This window comes from Bos indicus, chromosome 15 (assembly GCF_029378745.1).
Source record: "Bos indicus isolate NIAB-ARS_2022 breed Sahiwal x Tharparkar chromosome 15, NIAB-ARS_B.indTharparkar_mat_pri_1.0, whole genome shotgun sequence".
Classification (NCBI taxonomy): domain Eukaryota; kingdom Metazoa; phylum Chordata; class Mammalia; order Artiodactyla; family Bovidae; genus Bos; species Bos indicus.
In genome coordinates, this window is record NC_091774.1 from 31,281,105 (window position 1) to 31,307,661 (window position 26,557).

Sequence of the window (26,557 nt, forward strand, 5' to 3'; positions counted from 1 at the left end):
CCAAACCCAAACTGTTTGGCAAGGCAGCCAGCTCTTAAGGGCCAACTGTTGCATACCCCCAAAGCTAGGAGCTCCTAAACCTCCCCCACCAAAAAGAAGAGAGGAAAACATATAACGGACATTTAAAAAAAAATTGTTCTGAGATATAATTCACATTCCATAAAATTTACCAATTTAAAGTGTACAAGTCAGTGTTTTTTAGTATATTCACAGGATGCTGCAATTGTCACCATATCTGATTCTAGAACACTTTCAGCACCCCTAGAAAAAAACCCTATATGTATCTGCTAGTGCTCACTGCTTATTCCTGTCTTTCCTCATGGTTAGAAGCTGTCTGATTGACTCGTTCCTTCCTCCCCTCTAGATCCTGGTATCGATGGAGTCATCCCACCTACCTCCACTGAGACCAAAAAGTTTCTCCTCTGCCACCTGGCCCTGTATTCCCCACCAGAAGGAAGGGAATCATGCCATCTCTGTATGGACAGATTACTTTCAGGAGAGAGAGGGGAAGAGGATGAACCCAAACTCTTGTCTTCTTCGGACCAAGGGCCTCCAGAGATCCAAACTGTGATTGAACCGTGTGCTGACTCCTAGCGCTCTTGAAATGCACATCCCTCCTAGGAGTTGGTCATTTCTACCTTCCTTGCCTGCACCCTTCTCTAAATATTTCAGACAGTTTCCCTGCTGCAGTGGCCTTTGAAAAAGGACTTCTTCTTATTCTCCAGCTCGTCTCCAGTTCATTCTGGGCACAGCCATTCACCTAGTGCCAGACTACCAGAGGGGAGAGAACGGGTTTTGACTCTGAACTTAGCCACAGTCCAAGAACTGATTCTAGAATCTGTGAAAAGATTTGAATCTGATGTCTCTACCAAAGCTTGGATGTTTTTTCTGTTCAGCAAACTTTTCATTTCCCCCCACTTTCTCTTTAGCCTCGTCCCCTTTTCTAGAACCAAATCCATTCATAATCGTATTCTCCAAATTCCCTCCTCTTTACTCAGTCCCCTGGCACATTTCTCTGCCCACAGGTGCTCTTCTGTCTGCTTCGTCTGCCCCAGAGTTCAGGAACACCTGTTTCTTCTCTCCTTCCCTGTGTTTCTCCTTCTCTCCTTCTCTGCCCTGTCTCCTGTTGCAGAAGGAGGAACACGAAAGCACACACACAACAATTATGCTGGCAACATAACTGTATATAACCCTTTCCTTTTTTTGCATTATGTTCTTCTCTCCTTAATGTGGAATTTTCCAGAGAAATGTTTAACTCAGGTGTGAATTTTGAAAATGTCTCTGTAATATATTATCTTCTTTAACAAAAAAGAAAGAAAGAAAAAAAAATACCAAAGTGTGAACTACTGTGCTAGCTTCCACAGGAGTTCCCACATGGGCTGGGAATCCTTGTTGATTTTTGCAGGAACGTTCTTTCTCCAGTCTCTTTCTTTGTGGGCCAGTGTGTAGACTGTAACATGAAGCCATTGTAGAAATGGTCACTTTTTATTTTTTTTAAGATTGCATAGCCAAGAAAATGTTGAGATTCAAAGGAATCCCTCTGTTCCTAAATAAATTTGTATAATGATATATACAGTATTCCACTACTGGTAAGAAGCTACTACTGCTAAGTCGCTTCAGTCATGTCCGACTCTGTGCTACCCCATAGACGGCAGCCCACCAGGCTCCTCTGTCCCTGGGATTCTCCAGGCAAGAACACTGGAGTGGATTACCATTTCCTTCCCCAATGCACGCATGCATGCTAAGTCACTTCAGTCGTGTCCGACTCTGTGCGACCCTATGGACAGCAGCCCACCAGGCTCCTCTGTCCATGGGATTCTCTAGGCAAGAATACTGGAGTGTGTTGCCATTTCCTTCTCCAATTGGTAAGAAGAGGTTTAGGTTATTCTGTGTCTTTTGTTGTGGGGGAATGTGAATGCATATAATGAAAAGGATGGATAAAGTGTTTCAAATTGGTGGATCAAGTTTATTACTCCCCCAGCCAATGCTGAAGATGACATACGTTAATACAGGGCTCTGGAGAGTTCAGAGATTCTACTCTTTTTGACTGAACAACCTTGAGGAAAGTGTAGGTAAGAGATTGGCTTCCTCATTTTGTAAGTGGGAGAATGGTAAACGTGTAAGGTCAAGTTGTTTGCAGACTTATGAGGTGAAGTCTGGGGTTTATAGCTCATATCTCAGAAATCCTAAAGGTCATGAAAGTGATAGATATGTGAGACAAGGGATGATTCAAAAGTCAAGTATTTGGCTTTTGAATGCACTGTGACTTTTGAAGAGGCAGTTGAGAGGCAAGTTGTGGTCTTTCTTGGGTTAATAAAAATTTAAATAGTTACCATTTTTGAGGCAAACATTGAGCTGTAGGAAAAGGAGACCCTTCAAAAATGTAATGACTGAAGGGAAGAAACTAAAACTAGCATTCAAAGTTTGTTACAAATAGTATATCCCAAGGGGAAATCTATATCCAAATAACCACAAATTAACTGGGGTTTTTTTTTTGGATGGGGCTTATATTAAAAGTAATATCTCATGTGGTGATGTGGGAGAAAGCCTATTGGTAGTGGTTACTTTGTCAAGAAAAGATCTAGTTGAAAGGAGCTAGATATGCACCAAAGAGACAAGAGGAGCCTGCAGCAATAATTTAATTGTATAAAGAAACTACTCTGCCACCCATAGACCCATGTGTACATACACACGTGTGTGTGCACTGTTCTTTGTACACTTGTGGGTGCCAGAGTAGACACTTTCCTGCAGCAGTATTGGCTACTTTGATACCTTGTTCAGGTGAGTGCTGCAAGTTGATGTCCTGCACTGTCCATGAGTCTGGTGTTCACTCATTTGACTCTTTAACAAATATTTTATTTTTTCAGAGCAGTTTTAGGTTTACAGCAAAATTAAGAGGAAGCTACAGAGATTTCTTGTACACCTCTTGCCCCCATATATTCATAGCTCTCCCCATGATCAACATCATTCACGAGAAAGTAATTTTTTTTTTTTTACCAAGAATGAATCTACACCGACACATCACAATCACCCAAAGTCCAGCATTAAACATTTGTTAGCTTACCTTGGAGTTCTCTCTAGATGTCGTACCTTCTGTAGGTTTGGAGAAAAGTACAATGATGCGTATCCATCATTATAATCACACAGAGTATTTTTCACTGCCCTAACAACCCTCTGTGCTCTACCTATTCATCTCTCCCTGCCACACCCTTACAGCCTTATTTCTGTCGCAATAGTTTTGCCTTTTCCGGAATGTCACATGATTGGAATCATAGTATATAGCCTTTCCAGATAGGCTTATTTCAATTAGTAATATGCATTTAAGTTTCCTTCATGTCTTTTCATGAGCTTGCTAGCTAGTTTCTTTTTAATGCTGAATAATATTCTAATGTCTGGATGTACCACAGTTTATTTATTCGTTTACCTACCGAAGGACATCTTGGTTGCTCCCAAATTTTGGCAATTATGAATAAAGCTGCTATAAATATCTGTGAACAGGTTTCTGTGTAGTCATAAATTTTCAGTTCATTTAGGCAAATACCAAGGAGTGTGATTGCCAGATTGTGAGAACATTTAGTTTTGTAAGAAACCACCAAACCGTCTTCCCAAGTGGCTGTACCACTTAGCATTCTCACCAGCAATGTAATTAGAGTTCCTGTGGCTCTGCATCCTTGCTAGCCTTTGTTGTCAGTGTTTGGGATTTTGGTCATTTTAATAGGAATACAGTGGTATCTCATTGTTGTTTTAATTTGCATATCTCTGATGGTATGATGTGGAACAACTTTTCACACACTTATTTATCATCTGTGTATCTTCTCTGGTGAGATGTCTATTAAGATATTTGGCCCATTTTTAAATCAATTTGTCTGTTTTTTTACTGTTGAGTTTTAACAGTTCTTTGTATACTTTGGATAACAGTCCTTTATCAGATGTGTCTTTTGCAAATATTTTCTCCCAGTCTGTGATTTCTCTTCTCATTCTCTTGATATTGTCTTTTGCAGAACAGAAATCTTTCTTTTTAGTGAAGTCCAGCTTGTTAAGTATTTCTTTCATGGTCTGTCTCTGGTGTTGGATCTAAAAAGGCAATACCATACCCAGCATCATCTAGGGTTCCTCCTATGTTATCTTCTAAAAGCGGTTCCCAACCTTTTCGGCACCAGGAACCAGTTTCATGGAAGACAGTTTTTCCACGGACCAGCGGGGAGCACATGGTACGATTACCATCGTGGTGTATTGGGATGATTCAAGCACGTTCTATTTATCGCACAGCTTACTTCTATCATCAGTATTACATCAGCTCCTCCTCAGATCATCAGGCATTAGATCCTGGACGTCAAGGACCTCTGTTCCAGGAGCTTTATAGCTTTGTGTTTTACATTTAGGCCTGTGATCATTTGAGTTAACTTTTGTGATGGTGTAAGGTCTGAGTCTAGGTTCATTTTTTCACATGTGGATGTACAGTTGTCCCAGCTCCATCTGTTGAAGACACTATCATTATCCTATTGTATTGCCTTTGCTCCTCTGTTAAAAATCAGTTGACTATATTTATGGGGGTCTATTTCTGGGCTATTTGACCATGGTTTTTATAAAAGAAATAAACAGAATTGTAGCCTACCTGCTCAGCCTCCAGTAGCTTCCATTAACTGTTGCTTTGGAATGTTGCTGAACAGACTCAAACCTAAAAGGGGGTACCAATTCACTTTTCATGTCTGTAAGATCCTGTAAAACTCATCATTCCAGTCAAGTTAAACTGAAGCCTGGTTAGCTTCTTCAGCATCTAATTAGGCACAAGAGAATCAAAGGGCAACAACCAGTCATTGTCTAGGAGGAAAGAAAGGGAAAAAGAATTGTTGCTGCTGCTTTTTGAATTTTCAAACTTTGATCTTTAGTAGACTCAAGACTGATGGGCTCAGCTGTGGGCTCCTAATACTAAGAGCTTTTGGTCCAACTGAGGGGTGAGAGGATGAGTTTAGTTGCAGACTCAAATTAAGAATCCTGTCCTGAAGCTCAACCCAATGTTCTGTGACAACCTAGAGTGGTGGGAAGGGGAGGGAAATGGGAGGGAGTTCAGGAGGGAGGGGATATATGTCTCTGAGTCGTGTTGATGTGTGGCAGAGGCTAACACAATATTGAAGAGCAACTGTCCTCCAATAATTGTATTTTGTTCTATACCTCTCAATATTGTACAATTATAATCTTTGATAATTAAATAATAATAATAATAGTTAAGCTAAAAAAAAAGAGAAGAATCCTGTCCTGGGCCCCCAGACTGCTGGCTGAGTGCCCCTTCCCACTGTGTACTCCGCTTCCCCTGGCCACATTCATGGACTGGGTTTGCTGACTCTTCTGTTTTCCTGATAGACTGTGGGGCGCTCCTTGTAACTGTCTGTCTTTTTCTCTGTATCCTCTTGACTAGTACTGTGACAAGGACACAATAGGCAATTCAGGTTTTCAAAACCCGAATTCTTTCTTTTAACCTCTAAACAACTTCTAATAGGAGCTGTGAATAAAGAACGCATAGTACCATCTTGGAGGAGACTCTAGGGGAGTGGAGGCAGCCTACCTTTGTGGTTAAGAGTATGACCTCCAATGCCATATTGCCTGGGTTCATTACCCAAATCTGCCTCCTACTAATCACATCACTTTGGGCAATTTCCTTCAGTGCTCTGTGACTCAGTTTTTCACCTGCAAAAATGGGGATAACAACAATATCCATCTCCAAGAGTTGTGAGAATTAATGACTTAATATGTATATATATATGTAAAGTGCCTGGAACAATGCTTGATTAATAAGTGTTATCTGTTATTGTGATTATTATGATTATGATTGTTATTGTTAGTAAAATAAATTGGTGGAGAGCTTCCTGTTCCCTGAACAGGCCAGAACTTTCCTAGGGAACACCACAGTTGACAAGCCTGTGATTTGGTGGAACACAAATCACCAAATTTGTGGCCAAAGATACATGAATTAATAAAATTTAATCCCAGGTAATGGAGTTTGAGCCTGGAATCTCAGCCACCCCAGGATAAAGGTCCGATATAGGCTCAGCTGGAAGAACTAGCACTTTCCCTTATGCCCTCAGCCATTAGACTCCTGAAGCCTTTAATTCATATTCTGTTTTTTCCTGGGAAATGGTGGCAGCAAGAAGATAATTCCAGGTTCAGATACTAGAAGAACTGTAACAAAAACAAATGGGGAAAAGTTGAGATATGCATACCATCTATTCATTCAGTGAAATGGATCTCTCCTTGTTTTCTTTCTTCAAGCTATTATTGTTACTTATCTGGTCCATTCCAATCCACTTGTGACAGGTTGTCTTCTCCAATTCATTTTATATTGATTTTCATTGAGTAGCAGTGATTCCGAACTTTGCTTACACAGATAATGGAATTATCTGGGAAACTTAAAAAAAATTGACACACACCGATTCTGATTTACTTTGCCTGGGATGTGGCCCAGGGAAATGGGACTTTTAAAAACTCCTCAAGTGAGTCTGTTGTAGTGTCATGGTTGAGATCCACTGCCTGAATGTGCATACAGATTGCTGGGGACTTTGTTAAAAATGCAGATTTGATTCAGTAGATCCAGGGTTAGGGTCTGAGAATTTGTGTTTTTAACAAACTCTCAGGTAATGCAGATTGGAGTAGCAAGGACTTGAGAACATGATAAAGTTATTCCCTTGCCAAAAATCATCATAGGTTTCCTGTTATCTGCATAATATAATGCCTCAGCCTGGCATCCGAGGCTAGCATCAATAATGAAAGGTTCTCTAACATCAGTTCCTCCCAAATATGACTAATCATCTGAATGATCTATGAGCAGGTTTTAATAGACATAGATTCCTGAACCTCACGCTAAGCCTATTAAAGCACAACCTTCAAGGTGCAGCCTGAACAAAGGGTGTTTTGAAAACACTTCCCAAGTGATCTAGAGGGGCATTCAGATTTAGGAGTGCCAGTATGCTTCCAATATACATTTGCAGGCTCACTTCCCATTCATTCAGGCAGCAATCATTTATTGCGCCTGCCTTTGTACCAGGTAGAGGTACCAACAAAGATGAAAAGAGTGTGATCCTGATTCTTAAGGGGCCAGCAAAACAAATCACCCAAACTACTTACTATTCCCCAAACATGGCCTAAAGCCTCACCCTTCTGCTCAAGGTCTTCTCTTCTTAAGAATATCTGGGCCCCTCAGCATCCTATCATTGCCTGTCTTGATCAACCAACCCAGATGCCCTCTTTTTAAAAATTAATGAATGAATTTGGCTGCACTGGGTCTTAGTTGTAACACTCAGGATCTTTAGTTGTGGCATGTGGGATCTAGTTCCCTGACCAAGGAATGAACCAAGGCTGCCTGCATTGAGAGCATGGAGTCTTAACCACTGGACCAATAGGGAAGCCCCTTAGATGCCCTCTTTACCCCATTTGCATCTCCAAACTTTCATTTAGCTATCTCTTCAAACTCACTTTCATTGGTATCAAAACAGATTCAGAGAGGAGAGAGGATTAACCCAAAGTGAGGTAACAACAACAATAATTAACATTTATATAACAACTTCCATGTGCCAGCCATTCTGTAAACACTTTACACATGTCAAGTGTGTAAAATTCTTGCAATAACCCAATAAGACAGCTATTATTATTACTATCCCCATTCTGTGGATGAGAAAACAGAGGCACAGAAAAGTTAAGCAACTTGTTCAAAGATACACAGTCAGTAACCAAGCCGGATTTACTCTTAAAGCCTTATTCTCTACTGCCAAGGTAGTGAGAGGGCTGACCTGAGAAGGAACAGATAACATTGGTTTTCCGGCCTGAGCACTTTCCTGGAAATTAGTTATTTGTGTGCCTGTTTAACTTAAACGCAAAAGTGAAATCCCCCCCAGAGCCTAGTAGGGGTGTAAGCACTTAGTAGGTGCTCTCCAACTGGTTATGGGATGGGCCGTCACATCGTGGGGGCAGGAGATGGATAAGTGTTCAAACATAGACAACAAACAAGTAAGCAAAAACAGTCTGCAGGTCTCACGTCACTATTAGGTCATCATCACCCCTCACACCCCCGCCCCTCGCCTCCTCGTGACGAAGAGGGGATCCTCCCGCCCGCTTTCTGAACAGTCCCGGGTCCAGCTCTGGCTGTGCGCTCCGTCCTCCCAGCCAGCAGGTGCCCCCAGACCCCCGGCTCCTCCTCTGCCGCCGACAGAGCCTGGTCCTCCCTCCCTCTTTCCGCTGCTTCCTGCTCCCGGGGATCCCGGTCCTGAGCTCTGGGGCCGAGGCGCCCGAGGCTTTCCGGGGCGCTGGACCAGGTAACTGCGCGGCGCGAACCGCCCGGCTCCGGCGGCCGGCTTGGGCTCCGGACGTGGATGTCCTGGCCTGCCCGGCCCGCTGAGCGGGGCGAGGGTGGGAGAAGAAAGCCGGCAGATGGCCTGGCCTGGCCTCTGAGGGGAGAGGGCCTCCTTCTGCCTCTGGGTGCCGACGGGATACCGGCATAACGGTCCGGCTCAGGTGCGCCGGCGCCGGGCGTGGCTGCAGCGTAGGGTAGGCAGGTCCAGGAGAGAGGCGCTCGCGCTGCCTGCCAGGCGCCGAGGTTGCCGCTGGCTCCAGCCACGCCTGCTCCGAGGCCCAGAGCCAGGTGGGCCCGCCCAGCGCTCCTCCTCCCGAATCTGGCCCTGGACAGGGAGGAGCGAGGACTGGAGCCTTGGAATTCTGAGCGGAAACGGCCATTGGCCATCTAAATACCCTGCCATCCTTTCCCCCAAGAGTGAAAAGCCCAAACGCGGAGACGGAGTGACATTCTCAAGGTCACAGCGTTGTATCTGCCATTTACGAATGTCTATTCTTTTATTTGTTTGTAAATGGGCTACTGTTCCCTCTGTTCTGCCAGGGAATTAGGATTCAGGGAAGAAGACTCTAAAAATACTAATCGGCATAACCAAAAGAGCTGATCCGTATTACTCTGGCTGGTGACCCTGGCCTTTAAAAGGAAGTGAGAGAGGACGGTTCTTTTCACTCTGGATCCTTCGTACTTCTGGCTCTTGCTCAGAAAATTGGCCTGGAAGTTTTATGAAATTCTCTCAGAACTCCTTGTCAGAACTGGGCTGGATTATAGAGTTTTATCGATCATTTTCCCCTCTACTTTCTCTCTCTTTTTTAACTGAAGCTCCAGAGGTGAAAGTGATTGGTCCACACACTCATAGCTATTTAGGGGCAGAAACAGAATTGGAACTCAGGTCAGTGATTGACACCTGCTGTTTTCTTGAGTAGAAATCTGGTTTCAGATGAAAGCTGTACTGCACTTGACCTTCATAAAGCCCTCTTGGGATAGCATTCTTGGGAGTGGCTTGTGTACTGATGTGTGCTGGTCCACAGATACTATTTCACTTGTCAGAATAAAGTTAAGCAGTGAGTGTAGCCATGCAGAAAATTCCTGCTGAGATGAGACAGATATCTGAAATGTATTTTTTAACTTTTTTATTTGTACTTTCAGTAGAGGGGCTAATGAATATTAATAAGGACATCTTGGTTATTTTCAGATTTTTGTCCTGTCTGACTCTATTGACTCCATTATTTTCATTCTTGTCCTGGTATATTTATCACTAGTAAGAATGTCAAAGTGTAGCTTTCTGACTGTGTTTCATTTTTAACTAATTTCCTTAAAGATATTTTTATATATTAACAAAAACTCCCCACTTGTACCTCAAAATCCTGCTTCCCTCTTGGCCAGTTTTTGAGTTAATTACAAAACTGAATAGAACTAGCTTCTTTTTTTTCTTCCAAAATATCTAGGTCTTTGTTTAGTTCTATCTTCAGGTTTACCTCATTTTGATTTTGACTGGTAAACCCATAATTCAAACCCAAACTTCAGTTGAGTTTAGTATCAGTTTAAAACCACATTAAACTCTCATGTGTCATGACTTCTAGCAGAGACCACAAGTGGTGGAGGTGTTTTCCATGAGAGCTTCTTATTGGGATTTTTGAAATATGAACACATCTAATATGTGTATTATATTACTTGTGTCTCGTAGTCCAAGGTCAGTCATCACTGGGAGATTATTGGCATTTACTCATCATTACAACATGTTATGTTAGACTGTCTGCTAACTCAGAATGCAGTTCTTGCTTTTCAGTTTACAGTTTTGACCAGTGATCTCTAACGAACACGCAATCAGAATTACAGCCACACTTCAGTGGAAGATTCTTGGCAATGTAGATAAGGAAAAAGTATTTCTGTGAAGGTAATATTTTTGTACTGTCTTACAGTAGAAATGAAGACATATACTCAATATGACCCAATGCTGTTTTCTTAGGGTGCGTTCTTTGTTTTTCTGGTTTTGGTCTTTTCGTCATAGGATGGCCTTAGCTCTGTGTCTGCAGGCACTGTGCAGCCTGGGGGGCTGGCTTTCGCTCTACGTTTCTTTCTGTCGCCTGAATAAGCACCGAAGCTATGAGTGGAACTGCCGGCTGGTTACGTTCACCCATGGAATCCTCTCCATAGGTCTCTCAGCTTATATTGGCTTCATTGACGGCCCTTGGCCTTTTACCCACCCAGGTATGTGGGAGACGTTAGAGAATTTTCCCTTAGGAATTTATGATTTGGAGGTAGTCTTGGAAGGATGGGAGTTTCCCACAGAATTTGTATAATACTGAAGAATATTGAAGAATAATTACTATTATAATGTGCTTTGGGAGTCTTAGTTCATCTTCTTGTTAATTCCGATATTGTATGCATCACCTTTTGTTCTGCTTTTCATAACTCTATTTTTAAAACAATTTTAATTGCTTTTTACAATTTAATTGATCAAAATGTATAAATTATAAAAGCAATGTCAACATTTTCTACCACCACCCCCAGACAGACAGACAGACAATGGACTGTATAATACATACTTTTTGGTAACCTGCAACTTTTACTTGATTGTATATTCAAAGGACATCATCTTTCCATGTCTATGTATATAGATCTTCCTTATCCTTTTCAGTTATTATATAATATTGTGTTGTATGCATTTGCTATCCTTTATTTAACCAATGCCTCATTATTTGGGGTAGCTGAATTAATTTTTAAGCTGCCAGATGTGTTCCTAAATGTTCCTTAGAATACAAAACCTGTCTCCCCTTGAATTAGTTTGCTGGGGTTTATTACAGACTGGGTAGCTTAAATGACAAAGATTGATTTTCTCGCAATTCTGGAGGCTAGAAGTCCAAGATCAAGTTGGTGCATTTGATTTCTTCTAAGGCTTCCCCTCCTTTGTGTGCAGATAGCTGCCTTCTTGCTGTCTTCACATGGTCTTTTGTGCCTAGTGTCCTCGTTTTACAAGAACACCACCCTAATGACTCTATTTTAATTACCTCTTCAAAGGTCCTATCTCCAAATATAGTCATATTTTGAGGTACTGGGGTTCAGCCCTTCAACATATGAATTTTGTGAGGACATAGTTTAATCTGTAAGTTCCCCAGAATATGATTTTTTTTTAATTCCTTAGATTCTTTTTCTAATTTCTTTATAGTCCCATATTGAGTTTCTGAATTTCCTCCTCAAACTATCAAACTGATAGGAAGCAATGCTTAAGCTTCATGTTTTACATGAAGGCTGTTAATGGATTCAAACAAAGGGTCCTTGCACCCTATGTTCCTGCATATGGGAACATACAGAGTCCACTTTCAAAACAAGTTAGGGCCACCAGTGTCCAATAATCTAACCCATTAAGCTAAGAAATTAATCTGACATTTGGGACAGAGTAACATTTCCGTTATGGTTTATTATAGGATATTGAATATTGTCCCTGTGCTATATAGTAGGATCTTGTTTTTTGTCCATTCCATATATGATAGTTTGCATTTGCTAGTGGGATAGAATAACTGAATCTGGAAGCAGACTTTTAGCTGGTTAAAAAAAAAAAAGGAAAGAAAGAGACTGTGTAGGATTTTAATTGAAAGAACAAAGTAACTCGATTTTATGCTGCTACACAGAGGACGCTGGATCATCACTGGTGTTCGAATCACTCACTGAGATCTGATGCATCAGAACAGCATGTCCTGGGGGCTGTAACATTGCTTTGATAGAGACCAGAGTTTTAGGTTTTAGTCTTTTTTTTTTTTTAGTTGTCTCTAAAAAGCATGTGCCTGCCATTGCTTTTGTTTTCAGTGATTCCAAAAGGTTTGAGAAAGAGCAACACAGGATCCCTGTGTAAGCCAGCACAATTCCTAGCCACTCAATATGCTTCTTCTTGGTTTATTTCAGGCTCACCCAATACACCTCTCCAAGTGCACGTTCTGTGTCTCACCTTGGGCTACTTCATCTTCGACTTGGGCTGGTGCATCTACTTCCGGTCTGAGGGGCCTCTGATGCTGGCTCACCACACACTGAGTATCTTGGGCATCATCGTGGCCCTGGTGCTTGGAGAGTCGGGCACAGAGGTCAATGCGGTCCTCTTCGGAAGCGAGATTACCAACCCCCTGCTACAGATACGCTGGTTTCTTCGTGAAACAGGCCATTACCATAGTTTCACCGGAGACGTGGTGGATTTCCTCTTTGTGGCCCTGTTCACTGGAGTGAGGATTGGTGTAGGAGCTTGCCTCCTCTTCTGTGAAATGGTCTCACCCACGCCCAAGTGGTTTGTGAAGGTTGGGGGAGTGGCGATGTATGTGGTGTCTTGGTGTTTCATGTTTAGCATCTGGCGCTTTGCATGGAGGAAAAGCATCAAGAAGTACCACACCTGGAGAAGCAGGTGGAGTGAGGAGCGGCAGCTCAGACTTAATGGACATCTCAAGACACACTAGCCAAGGCTTGCTCTGGACAATGGATTAGGTTAAGTCAGCCACGGGAACCAGGTTGGACATATGGCTGTTACAGAATCATACTTATTACAAACTTAGATCACAAAAAAAGGGCTAAATTTATTGATTGGTTTGAAAGCCAGTCTTGGAGCAGAACACATTCCAGTATTAAAACGCTAACTTCTGCAGCAGCACAGCTGTGGAAAGTGCGACTACCAGCAGTAGTTGCGAGTAAGTCAGAGCTGTGAGATGAGTGTGCTGCATTCCTTGTAGGTTGTGGTGACCTTGGCTCTTCTGTCCCTGGGAGGCTTGATGACCAGACAGCTTAGAAAGGAACTCAAAAAACATTAGTGCAATTTCTTCCTTATTCCTTTGAATAAACAAATGCTTATTCCTGGTTTCTGTGTAGCAGCTTAAAGAAATGCACCCCATTTACTATAAAGTGAGGGACTTTCAGGAAGTAACTTGGATCAGGAAATTGAGAGCAGGATGGGAGGTGAAACCATGACAGTGGTGGGGGGCTACTTCCTGAGCCTCCCTATACCATATACTTGGTATATACCATATAGGACTCCCTGTGCTTGGGGGTCCCCAAGTACATACCTTTAGGCATGATGCTTCACTAGGAAGACTCACAGCACACAGCACTTTGTTGTACTTAGAGCTTTGATTTATTACAGTAACAGGATACAATGAAAACTCAGTGAAAGGAAAAGGCACCCGGAGCAGAGTACAGGGGAAACCAGCCCAAGCTTCCAGAGCCCTCTCCCAGTGGGATCATGCAGGATGTGCTAATTCCTCTAGCAGTGATCTGTTCAGAGTATGTATGACATGTCTAGAAGAAAGCTTGGTAGAGATTCGGTATCCAAGGTTTCAGTTGGGGGCTGGTGCCATAGGCAGTCTCTCCATGGCGTGCAAAAGTCAGCCTTTTCCTGACTCCCAGAAGGAAAAGAGGTTTTCGTCATGAACCACATTGTTTGTGCAGTTTAGAGTCAGTGACCCAGTCTCATCAGTTCAGGTGGGAACCTTCCTGACGAAATCTAAGTCCCCGGATGCTGGCCAAGGGCCAACCTTGCAGACAGCCCTTTCCAGGCCTGCTCTATTAACTCTTTTCTGCACAAAAACCATAGAGCTAGAGCTTCGGATGAGAGATGAATGAGGTGTGGGCAGATTTACCGAGTCCTGTTGTACGAGTTCTGCCCTACCAGGAAAACTATGCCAGTTCTCAGGGCTTTCGTGCATTAATCTCCTAGGCATGAGAGGCTGTGACTGAATTCCGTAGGGATTTACCATGTAGATTCCACTGGGCTTGAGATGCCAGTTCAGGTTTCAGCTCTGCTATACATACTACAAACCAGAACCAAAGACCAAATGTCCTGGCCTCAGGGTGATGAGGCTGTTTTTTTTTTTTTTTTTTTTTTTCCATTTCAGATACATTCCCTGTTCATCTTGTTACTACTTTTTCTCTGGAAAAGGTGCCACTCTCTCTGGACAGTATATTATGAAAAAGCCAATGTCAGGAGGAAAAAAATATTTCTTAATCAATAGTCTCTCATCTTACCTAGGCAAAGCAAGAACACAAGTGTAGTAAAAGGGCTTAGGAAGTGAGAATTCTTAGGTTCTGTGAACTGATTTGGCTACTCACCTGCCAGATCCTTTGGGCAGGTCACTTGTTTACTCTTTACCTCTGTTTGAACCCTACTGTCAATAAACAAAATACTCCATTGCGTATTTCATAGAGACATTAGGTGGCTTTTCATTAATGCTTTAATGTAGGGCTTTTATGGGAAAAAAGGAAAGTTTTATTTATTTGTTCATTCGTTTTTTATTTATTCAGTCAATTGTGTTGTTGAGACCACGTAGTGGTGACCACGTAGCTCAGCTGATGAGCAAGAGTCTGGGGCTGTTGAAGTCAGGGCTGGAGGTCGGTAGGAAGTGTCAGCCCATTCGATGGTCACTCGTAATCCTAGCCTAATGAGTGGTTTTTGAAAATGGACATCATTGTCCAGGCATGAGTGGTTGGAACCGCATGAAGTCATCATTGCTCTGGGAAAAGACAGCTTTAAAGGCATGTTAACTATGGGTCTTTTAAAATGACTGTCATTTGGTTAAGGAGATTTGCTGGACATGAGAATAATCTGACAGTAGCATCCCCAGCTCCTTTTTTTCTATGACCCATATCCCTGAAATGCTGGTTAGCTTCTTTCCAATAAGATTGCGGTCAAAGTAGGATGCTAGGGAATGCTGATTTTAGCAAAAGCCTAGTTAGAAAAGCGTGGCTTGGCACCAAAAAAAAAAAAGGGTGGGGGGAAGCCGTCTCTTAAATTTTGGCACAGTGCAACCTGTCCCATACCAGACAAATGAATAGACTTAATCTGGTACCAATTCTTTTTTCCTCATGCCTCAGAAGTGAAGGGATTGTAGACCTTGCTCTTTTAGGGGAATGTACTTAGATTTCTTGAATTTCAAGAAACCTAACTAATGATAAGGGAAGGAGAATCCCTCATTTCAGCTTTTTCTTGATGTTGTAGCTGATAACTCTGAAGGCAACTTGCTGAGACAAAACTGTGAAATGAAGGTGACTCAGCAGTTAAGATGCTGAGTTTGTCCATGACAGGTACTGTAGGGCTAATTAACACGTGGTATGGTCAGACACATGAAGTACTCTTTTGCATTCAGATTACTATGTAATAATTATTAACACTGCTCAAGAAGAATTTATATTTCAATAAGATTTATGCTAAATTTTATAAAAATAAACAACTTTTTATCAACCCAGGGTCTGCTTTATGTCTTTCTTGTGGTTCTGCCAAGAAGCTTAAAAAAACAAGGCTTTGGCTTGCAGAAAGGTTGAACCATATTTATACTTACCGGTAAAATACTTCTTAGCTGCTCTTATCCACCATTCTTAATAGTGTTTATTTTTTGAGGCAACAACCTACATACAGAAAGCAGTTTGCCAAAAGGAGGAGGAAGAACTTAATTTCTTATTTTGCCACCTGTTTTAGTTGTTGTTCAGTCACTCAGTCGTGTCTGACTCTTTGCAACCCCATGAACTGCAGCACGCCAGGCTTCCTTGTCCTTTACCATCTCCTGGAGCTTGTTCAAACTCATGTCCACTGAGTCTGTGATGCCATCCAACCATCTCGTCCTCTATTGTCCCCTTCTCCTCCTACCTTCAATCTTCAAAAGCATCAGCATCTTTTCCAGTGAGTCAGTTCTTCGAAGCAGGGGCCCAAAGTATCCGAGCTTCAGTTTCAGCATCAGTCCTTCCAATGAATATTCAGAATTGATTTCCTTTATGATTGACTGGTTTGATCTCCTTGCAGTCCAAGGGACTCTCAAGAATCTTCTCCAACACCACACTTCAAAAGCATCAAATCTTTGGTGCTCAGCCTTCTTTATGTTCTGTCTATTTGAGTAGTTGCCTTGAAAATAATGATGTCCAGTTGGGTCCATGAAGACAGGGCCTTCTGCTTTCTTCAGACTCTGCTTCCAAAGACTGGAACAGTGTTAGACACACAGTAGGTGCTCATTGTGTGCTCAGTAATGTCCAACTCTTTGCAGCCCCAGGGATTGTAGGCCACCAGGCTCCTCTGTCCACTGGATTACCTAGGTAAGAATACTGGAGTGGAGTGCCATTTCCTCCTCTAGGGGGACCTTCCCAACCCAGGGATCAAACCCAAGTTTCTTACATCTGCACTGGCAGGTGGTTCTTTACCACTAGAGCCACTTGGGAAGCCAGGTGCTCAGTAAGCAGCTTGAAAGAATGGATGAGGGCCTGGATAACCCCCCATTGGAAAACCTCAAAGAGCATGCACAGTGGATAGGTGTCATCGATGTCATTTTTCTAGGTAAAGGACTAATGTCCCTGTGGAGTGTGTTCTGCCTAAATTGGTGTGACTATTGTGAAGGTAGTCTATACACAGACTCTAGAACAGTCTAGAGCTACCAACAGTTGTAAAGAGGCTTTCGGGGACTTTTTTTTTCTTTTTTCTTTTTTTTACCATGAGAGTTTTGTGTGTGAATATAGAGATTTTCATTATTAAAAAAAAAAAATAGCCCTGGAGTGAATAATCACTGGCTTAATTAAATCTTTTGCTTACCATCTTCCGAAGCTTTCCCACAGCAAATGGCCTCTTTGCTCACAGCTAGAACTTTGGGTCTGTTTAAGTTTGGAAAGATCGTGAAAGCAGCCTGCCAAGAGGTTTTGTATGCAAGGAAGAGAAGGTGAATTAGGAAACTTTCCCAGTTTGTTTTATTCCTGAAGCTCGTGGAGTGAGGCATTCTTGAAGGGAAGAAGGAAACTCATTTTTAAAATGCATGATTTGATGAGTCATTGGGTCCAATTATTTTGATACCCAAGCTGTGAAATTGTTGGAATACGGCAAAAAAAGATATTTAGCACGTCTAAAAGTTTGCGGATAAGGTTTGAATTTTGGTCGTTGTATACAGACTGATGAAGCTCTTTCCAGTTATCTATGGAAAATGCGCAGTTTAATGAGTTTACAGGACAGAATTATCATGCTAGGGTACACCAGCAGGTGGCAATGTGTCCTGGTCTGATCATTAGGAAAGTGGCTTGGAACCCTATTCTGCTTCTATTCTTTCCCAAAATAAACATTACAAAATTAGTTGGCTGTGCCCTGGACTTAAAAAAAAAATCGAGCAATAAAGAGTCATCTTTGGCCTCTGTTTATCTTTATCTTTTTTTTTTTTTTTTAAACCGAGTTCTAACGTCAGCCTTAGCTCATGCATCTATTCAGGGATAATGATCCTTTCACGCACTGTTGCGGACTGACTTTTAGAAACAGCATTGTTAAGAGGTAATTGTTTCCTTTCTCCACATCCACTGTTTATTAGATTTGCTTTGCCACTTGATTTCCACAAAAATGTTAAAGACCCTTACCCACCAATACAGGTTTGAACCCCAAAGTCTGATAATGGTTGCATGAAGAGACAGCCACTTCAGATGTTTGCAGGCGGGATGGAAGAAATATATTGTACATGGAACTTGAATAGCTACAATCCTGAGTTACGCAACCATAAAACTGGATGGGTGTCTAAACCTACTACCTAGTAGGAAAAAAACATATATATATATATATATATTTGGGAACTCTTCAAAGAGAACTGTAATATAACAGGATAAATAAACTGCCCCCCCCCCCCCCGCTCCCATTTCTTTCCACAGCAAGCTTGTTAAGCCGCTGTGGAAAGCACCATGCTTGCTCAATTTGGCAAATAACACATTTCATTTTGCCAAGGCAGAAGCAGCCTAAAAGCAACCTTATACGAAGAAATCCTGGCTCCAATTCCCAAACTGTCTCCCCATTCCTATACACTTCCATCCTCCAACTCTCCGCCGGCAGCCAAGACTTTTTTGCGCGGCAGCCCCTGCCCTGGGCCGAGGCCAGCAGGTGCCCCAGGTGAGCGGCCAAGGCCAAAACCTCTCTCTGCTGGGGTCTGATTCACCAGAGAGCAGCGGGGTCCGGGCAGCCGGACCTGAGTTTGCTTCCATTCGCCAAAAACAGTCTGTGCGTGTTATCAGAAAAGAACAAGTATGCTCCCTTAAGGAATACAAGTTTCTAGGACAAGGGGGTGAGTAATTTCCAAAGAGCCTCTTCTCTCATCCTCAACAACTCGGGACTGGGGGCGTGCTCTCTGGGAGAAAGCCGAGTTAGGGCAAGCTAGACCCCAAAGTAGCAACCTCCGGCATTCGTGGGCTCCCTGAGACAACCTTAGGTTGGCGCGTGGGACTCTCAGGGTCGCACGGTGCCCACCTCCTTCTGCCCCGCAGAACTACTTTTTCGCTCTCCCCCAACAAGAGTCCGGCGGAGGCGTCCGCGCGGGGGCGGCGCGCACCCGCGGTCGGTGAGAGGAGGCGGCGCGCGGGGTGGCGAGCGCGGGGGGCTGGGGCCGCCCCGCGCGCCGCGGAGGGATCCCGGGTGAGGCGGCTTCCCGAAGTCAGAGGGGAGGAGGCCAAAAAAAGTCGGCGGGGGAGGGGAAGGGCGAGCGCTCGCGCTGGATGCGGCAGGGGCCGGGAAGGCAGAACCGGAACCGGAACCCGCGCGCGCGCCTGCGGTTGTCGGGCGGCCCCCTCCACCGCCGGCGGCCTCCTCCGCCCGCCGCGCGCGCTCCCGCGAGAGCCCCAGGACCCGGCTAGCCGGCCCTGCGTTCCCAGTCGCCGCGGTCGCCGCCGGCCTCCCGGGCCGGTGCTTCCAGGCCGGGTCGGACGGGAACCTCCCGCCCCTCGCGGGAACCGCCGCCTACCGGCGCGTCGGGGAGGAGCCACCACCGCCGCCGCCGCCTTCGCCGACCGCGGAAGAGCCCGGGCCTCCGAGGGATGGGGAGCAGCCCGTGGGGCTGAGAGACCAGGTTCCTGTCACCTCCGGCTGCGGGACCTCCTCTCCCGGCGCTCGTGCTCGTCCTGGTGTCCGGAGCCTGGTGGGGGGGCGGCGAGGACGACGAGAGGTGTCCCCCGGCCCGGGGCCATGGAGCCGCGCGCGGCTGACGCGGGGCGGCCCGAGACGCGGCCGAGACCGCGGCCACGAGCGGCCGGCAGCCCCAGATAGAAAGCAGAAGCCAGCGGGCCCCGGCTCGGTGGCGGGGATTTACAGGCCCCCGAGACTCCGACGAGGAGCCCATCCTGCCCCGGACGGACTCCTGAGGTCCGTTCCCCGCGCGGCTCGCCGACTTCCCTCCGTGACGAAGTTTTCTCCGGCGCTTTCCCAAGGATCGCTCCCTAGCTTTAGAACTCGCCTTCTGGCGGACTTGCTCGGTTTGTTTTGGGAGATAACGTGCTTCGCTCCCACCCACATCCCCTTTCCTTGACCCCTGCCAGTCGGACGTTCTAGATGACTGAATGGAGTTTTGAGTTGGACTCTGGTGTCCCCTACGGAGTCGGGCCTGATCCCGGAGCGCTGGGGGTGGGGTGGAGGTGTTACTGTAAAATGCAAGTTGGATAAAAGGAGGACCTCTCGCCAAGGGCCCCAATGAGTGGCACACAGTCTACTATCACCGACAGGTTGGTATGAAGCTCCCCCCTGCGCTTAGCCTCCCTGGATGGGGCCCGACCTAGCAGGAGAGTCAGGATTGCCTTTGCCCAGTGAAGTTGACAGGCATCCGACGGAGGGTTGTTTCCGAGCTCTGCAGTTAGTCTGGGGTTGCTGCCAAGTTACCCGGTTGATTGAATTTGGAAATGTTTTTTTTTTTTTTTTTTCCTGGAGAGAAACTTTTCCAGAGTGTCGGAGGAGGGGTAGGTAAAGCCACGATTGTGTTTTTCTGTCCGTAGTGGGCATTAGGATTCGGTACTGATCTTGGAAGCAGAGGAAGGTCATTTTGGGTGAAGGTCAGCGCCGGAGGTCGGCTGGGGTATTGGTCCCTCATAAGTTAACTCCTGGCCTGTAGTTCCTTAGACCCTGTTCTGTTTGTGAACTTCATTCTGAGACTACCGCATGATGATTTATGAAATTGATATCCTTGAAACATTGACTTGCACGGTGTTTATTGTCTAATAGTTTTCCAGAATGTTGGAATTACCAGTAAGTCCCAGTCTTCTGGTGGGGACAATATCAAGGAACTAAAAAAAAGAAAGGGCGGGGGAACATCATGGGGCTTGATTTTAATTATTACACTTTTAGGATTTCATTTTCCAGAAACGTTTGCATTTAAGGGGTGTAGGCCTAAGCGAATTATGTAGTAGAAGCTGGCAGGTGGATTTGTTGAGTTGGGTCAGTGTTTTACAGTACTTACCTATGTTGCTCGGTGAATTGAGGTAGACCATTTGTGGTTTAAGTGAGTTTCCTTACTCTTTAGAGTTATTCTTTGCAATATTTAAGTGATAAAAGCATATTCTTTACTACATGATATTTTTCAGTGTAACTATGACATTGTATTCAAGTCCCAAGTTTCAATTGTTTTTTTTTTTTTTTTGGTCAGCCTTCAAACCATTACATCATTAAAAAGAAAAAAAAAAGATCAAATAACTGAAGTTAGGGAGCAAAGAAAGCATTTTGAGAAGTGCTTCTGCAAAAAGTAGTTGAATTCCCTAATAAGAGAGTTTCACCCAATTGTAAGACTCATTTGTTGATTTTAAAAGGGCCAAATTCCATTATCTTACCCTAACAGCTACTCCAGAAACAGAATTTCCTGTTCCTGTTGATGCTTCCCAGTATCACGTGAATGTTCACCTAAAAGATTCTATTAAATATTTAAACTATTTATTCTTTGTTTGTGTATTTTTTTTAATGCATTTAATTTTCAACTTCTCCGAGAGTACACTTAACATTATTAACAATGCTTATTTTGATTTTTTCTGGTTATTCCCATTCCTTTTCCTTTCACGGTGTTTCGCCTCTGAGAAGCCACTTTCATGGGTAATTGTTTTGCTGGTTCTCTTAATTCTTGCCTTCTCTGTTGACCCTGGAGACAAGTCTTATTAGGAACTAATATGTTGGTAGTTTTCATTGCAATAGTAAGGGTGTTTAATTCCGTAGAAACAGAACCTTGGGTCACCAGCTCATTCCACGTGAAAATCACCTAAAGGCCCCCAAGTAATGATCTTTCCTTCTTCTTTGCTTCTCAGAGATTTTCTTCCTATTTCCATTATGTTGGAAGGAAAACTTTGGGATTTGTGTTGCTTTTTGTAACTTAGATGAGATACAGATGTACAATAAGCATGCAGTTAATGCCTGTTTTTTGCCAGGCACTGTGCTGGGCACAAAGGATTAAAAGATGAATATTCTAAGATGAATCTGCAAATTGGTTTGGGTTTAATATCTACTTGAATTAGTTTGGGTACTGCCTAATTTCACATACTTTTTAAAAGACAAAAGACTTTAAAAGCCACTTAATTTAATGTGCCTTGGTGAGACAATTATGGATTCATATTTCTTAGGAATTTACTCCTAGTTTCTTTTTTTTCCACCACAAGATTTATTCTTATGTGACCATTACTTTTTCTTTGAACATATCTTGCCCCATAAATCTCAAGCATCCATTGACTCTTAGAGTTGTCTCTGATTTGAATATATGTTGGGGTGAAATCTGGAAGTACTGGTTTAGTGTTATTTCTGTGCCAGGCTGCCTTAATAAAGTTACGAGTATAGAATAGTTCCCATCTTCTTCTCAGCCTACCTACCTCAGCCTCTTCTCATGGTCTAACTCCAGTGCACTCTAGATACATTTTGCTGATTCTAGAGCTATTGGCAAATTAACAGTGTCTTTTTAAAGATCCTTTCAAGTTTGAAGTACTGTATGTGGTATGGCTTTGTTTTGTAGAGTGTGCAGACCCACCAGGCCAGCTGTATGAGTTAGAGTTCTTTCATTGTGATGCTTCTGACTACAGAGTCTGTCTGTCCTCAGTTGAAATCAGACTAGCTGGTTTTGGGCGTTGTTCTGTTTTGCAGTTTGTGGCAGGCGACACATGGCTGAACAAGATAAGAAGGGTTTTATTCTTGTGTTAGGGACGTGCTGGGGCTGGGATGGAATTCAGCTATGTTTGGGCTCTGAATGGTCACTTTGGAGACTCAGAATTCTGTTATATCCTGTTATTATTTTGCAGTTAAATTAACACATTCATTTACTCCCCATTTCCCCTTTTCATTCTCTCTTCCTCAGGCACTCCAGCCCCCTTTTTAAAAGTGTAATTATCAACTTAAAACTCAATCTATATGTTCATGGTAGCTGTTGTTTTTATGTAGTATATTTGAATTGTTAAAAAAAAAATCTAAACAGCTTATGAATGCCATCCAGTGTCTTGCTTTGTAATTTCTATGAAACCTGAAGATTATATTTTTCAGCTTTTAGAACCAGCACTTGAAAAGTGATAGAAATATCTGATTGCTGTTCTCCAGTTTGCATTGATTGCTGTCCTTAGTCCCAAAATAATCCTAATTGTTTCTAATCCTCCTGGATGCTTGTCCTCACCCTAAGAGTTTAGGGGTCCTGTGGTAGTTGGAATTTCTTTTGAGAGATAAGAGAATGTTTTTTCAGTGGACTGAGTAAATTGTTTCAGGCTGTATTCTAGAACAGTGAATTTTCAGGGACAATACAGGTACGATTTTGCTATAAAGGTCTTTGTTGAAAAGAACCTATGTCCTGTCTAGGACTTGTAGATTTTGTTGGTTTTGATTTATAGATAAAAGGTTTTTAATATATTGGCTTTTTTTTTTTTTTTTTTAAGCACTGTAAGTTTATCTTTAAGCTGTTTAACTGAAGCAAGTCTTTTTGTTCTTTTTTTTTTTTTTTTTTTTAGGAAGCACCTTTTTAAAGTGAGACTGGAAACCAGAGGCTTTATATGCATTTGCCCAGTAATTAACGTTTTCATTCATAATACTTTTTCTGCCAACAGTGCCATATAATAATGCTTTTGATTAAAATACAAAACAAAAATTCTGTATGTGCACTGTTTTCAAGGCTGCCTGAGTCATCTGCAAGGTGAAATTATTTGTAGCATTCATTTGTAAAATCAGTCATTAGATAAATACTGAATTGAGAGTAGGGCCAGGATCACAGAGCTAGCTTTGTATTCACTCTAATGTTCTTCTCTTCTAGTTTTTCAGTTTTAAATTCTGATTCAGACAGGTATGCAGTAGTACATTCTCTTGTACAGTTTTACATGAGTCAACATGTACAGTCCAAGTAAATTTTTTAAAAGTACAGAGCTATAGTCTTCTAGATTAACGGCACATTTATAAGATGTTCACGTGTATTTAGTGAGATGATGAGAGAAGCTTTATTTGAATCATAATAAAAATATGTTAACCTGGTAATACCACTTAACACACTGGTGGTTTCATGAATTGAGTATGAATTGCCTGCCTACTGATACGGGTTGTAAAAGCAACAGGATATTTTAACCATTTTCCAGCGGTAATTGGAGAAGTGCTTTTACATCATGGTTGTCTAACAAAGTTACCAGAAATGCTACTTATTATTTAATTGCTTATCTCCTAGGGATTGACCATGCCACATTTTCAGAAACAGGGAGCATAATTAACTTCATTAAGTTTCATCCATTAAAACGTGGTGTTGATGATGTTTTAAAACTTCATTGGAAGGCATGGTCCTTTTCCTTTCAGTAGTTAAGAATCTTCAAAATAATGGCATTTGGACTGAAAATTTAAAATCAGCAAAATTATAAATGTTGTTGTTTCCTTTTGAAGAAAATACCCTGATATATGTAATGATATCCTATGGCAGTGTGGCTCTAACATTTACAGTGTCTTCAATTCAATGTGAGGCAGATCATCATTTACACTTAGAGCAACTCATAGCATTTAAGTTAAGATTATAAAACTGGAAAGGATAGATTCAAGATATGACCTAGATTTTCTGGCTTTCAAGTCCTCCAGATGTCACTCTAAATTATTGTCTTTCCGTGTGTATTTTTTCTGTCCTGCTTCCCTTGTAACTTTCCAAGCTAAGTCAGGGTTGGATTTTTCTCTTACCGGATGCTTTCTAGTACCTTATCCATTCTAATTTTAAGTATCTCTAGAGGATAAAGCTATCGTCACTTCCTCAGGAGACTGAACAACAATCTGATAGATCTTATAGTCAGGAAGTTTTTCTTGATCTTTAGCACAGACTTTTCTTTTAAGTTGTCCTGTTACTTGTATACACTTGCTGTACTAGGCTAAATAATGATCTCCTCCCATTTTATGTTTATGTGACTGTAAATGGTTTAGACAGTTGTCCACCACCCTTTCCTTCCCCCCACCCTTATTCTTTGCTGAGCCAAGTTGTATATTCTGTTGATTTGTGTCTAAAAGTCAGTCTGTTCCTCTTAATATTTTATTAGCTTTTCCTCAGTTGCTCATCTAGTGCAAAATGGTTTTTTTCTTTCAGTGCTGTTCTACTACAAAATGATACTCTATATTTTATGTTTATTCATATTCTAGAACAAGTTGCAGTTTGGTTTTACCATAATACAGGGGTCTTCTGTTTTCTCCAGGCATAGCCCAAAATTATAAGTAAAGAAATTCTCAAGACCATTTTGACTCAGTTTTATTTTAGATAGTTTTTTTAGAATGGATATGGGAGATGTCACCATCAAAAAAACAAACAGATATATACAAACAGCATAATTAGCAAATCAGCTAATTAAGCCATTGCTCATGTTATAAAAGCCTTGTTTACAAAGTGATTCTTTCTGATATCGTGCCCTAATGTAAGTTACAAGTATTATCAATTATGTGACAAAAATGTAGCAAACAAATGATAAACCATCCCTGGTTGAAAATTAATCAGAAATGAGGGTGAACCATCTCTGAATTTAATAAAGAGATGTGGTTGTAGCTTTAAGATATCACTGTATGATGAGATATATCTGTAAGTTGTTATTCTTTTTTCTTTGTTTTTTTACAGTGGTTTTTCAGTCTAATCTTAAAATTGTGTGTCATTTTTCCATTTTGGTTTTTTTTGTGTGTGTGCTTGTGTTGTTTAACTTTGTTTTTTCCTGTTATTTCCACTTATTAGTGAAAAGAAATAGATTTGCAATGATAAGCAGGTTTTTCCAATAAGACATACTGTTATTAAAATTGAAATAATGTTTTACTTTCTTACCAGTGTATTTACAAGAACTGTTACTAATGATAAGTAACAGAAGGAAAACATGGATATTTAAATTATTATATATATATACACGTACATATATATATATATAAGATAGAGCTCTTGAATGTTGTATTAGTAGACCTTTATTGTTGATACTTAAAGTTATTTTAAATAGATATCTTTATTCTTCCATGTTTTGCTAGTGATTTTGTTACCTCAAATGTCAGAATTTTGGAAACGGATGAGATTTAGGGTATTTTACTTTCTCTACTTAGAATATCTAGAGTACCAAGATAGCCACAAAAGAAAGAAATTTGTAAGCGTTTCTAACATCAAGAGAAACCTATGAAGCTAGTACCTAGAATAATTCTCAGCTTTTTTATTTTGCAGAGATAATATGTGATGGTGTCACAGGTCAGAGACTGCCTACAGTTTATAAACATACGTTACTGACTTTCAGTAAAAGGAGAAGTATACTGTTTTCCTTACTAAATTAACATGTACCAATGCAGCTGACAGCTTAGATTCATAGCAAAACAGGATCTCTTACTAATTCAAATGCTGAATCCTGGCTTTTTCGGTCATAGACACATGATAGACCTGGGTGGCTTCCCAGTGTTGAGAGATAAGCAAATCTGAAGGCCAGTAAAAAATTAGGTTTCCTGTCATGGGACTGTGAGAGACAATTCATGAAGAAATTGGGAATATATAAGAAAACCTGATTTAGTTAATGTTTAATCTTATCCACTTGTCACACTGTTTTTTTCTTCTGATGCCTATTATAGGCATTTAAAGACAACTGTTCGAGACTACAGTTTTGGTTAAATATTACATTTAAATGCTGATGTTAGGTTCATACACTCGAGCTTAAGGAGGATTTCATGTCTTCTGTGGATTCAGAAAAATCTAGATATTTGTGGTGTTGAAAAAATCAGCATCTGAATAAATTATATGTGAAATTGATTATGTAATGTAGAAGGTGACTATATCTCATCCAGAAGAGTAACAAGTCCCCCAAATACACGTATACACTGAAATATATATATAAGATACCTTGTGAAGGTGCTTGGACATAGCCTTCCATAGGTTTTAGATGGGTTATCTGCCTGTGTTCCGACACAGGCTGATACATTGTGGTTGCCCTGTACAGTCTTTGTGGTTTACTCAGAGGAAGTGGTTCTTGTGGGTGAAGGTCGGATCTTTTTAGAGATTGTTGGTGGCATAT

At 42.0% G+C, this 26,557-nt stretch overlaps 3 protein-coding genes across 13 annotated transcripts in view; all 3 read left to right on the top strand.

The window, feature by feature from the left end:
• The window catches only part of POU2F3 (POU class 2 homeobox 3), an 84,442-nt gene extending 79,616 nt beyond the window's left edge, over window positions 1-4,826 (top strand). Inside the window, exon 12 of the mRNA XM_019975884.2 lies at window positions 365-4,826. Coding sequence (XP_019831443.2) covers window positions 365-404 — 40 coding nt within the window. The 3' untranslated portion in view covers window positions 405-4,826. The remainder of the gene's footprint in view (window positions 1-364) is intronic.
• A 3,266-nt stretch (window positions 4,827-8,092) lies between these two features.
• On the top strand, window positions 8,093-15,548 carry TLCD5 (TLC domain containing 5). Of its 8 annotated transcripts, none has more exons than XM_019975792.2 (4): window positions 8,093-8,303; window positions 10,111-10,232; window positions 10,347-10,546; window positions 12,239-15,548. In XM_019975792.2, exons 3-4 carry the CDS (start codon window positions 10,348-10,350, stop codon window positions 12,775-12,777), a joined length of 738 nt encoding a protein of 245 aa, XP_019831351.1. In that variant the 5' UTR covers window positions 8,093-8,303; window positions 10,111-10,232; window position 10,347; the 3' UTR covers window positions 12,778-15,548. The 8 variants fall into 8 exon arrangements, with proteins under 8 accessions (XP_019831351.1, XP_070659650.1, XP_019831352.1 ...); XM_070803549.1 differs by having other exon boundaries at window positions 10,132-10,232; XM_070803550.1 differs by lacking the exon at window positions 8,093-8,303 and adding an exon at window positions 8,322-8,798 and having other exon boundaries at window positions 10,132-10,232.
• Window positions 15,549-18,184: 2,636 nt separating this feature from the next.
• The window catches only part of ARHGEF12 (Rho guanine nucleotide exchange factor 12), a 169,086-nt gene continuing 160,713 nt past the window's right edge, over window positions 18,185-26,557 (top strand). For 2 of the 4 annotated variants that reach the window (XM_070803551.1, XM_070803552.1), the window contains exon 1: window positions 18,185-18,203. Coding sequence is in view for 2 of the 4 variants with exons in the window: in XM_019974985.2 (XP_019830544.2) it covers window positions 19,770-19,801 (32 nt within the window). In the remaining 2 variants the exon portion in view is untranslated. Of the gene's footprint in view, window positions 18,204-19,615; window positions 19,802-26,557 lie in introns of those variants that run through there. The other 2 variants (XM_019974985.2, XM_019974986.2) reach the window with 1 other exon arrangement.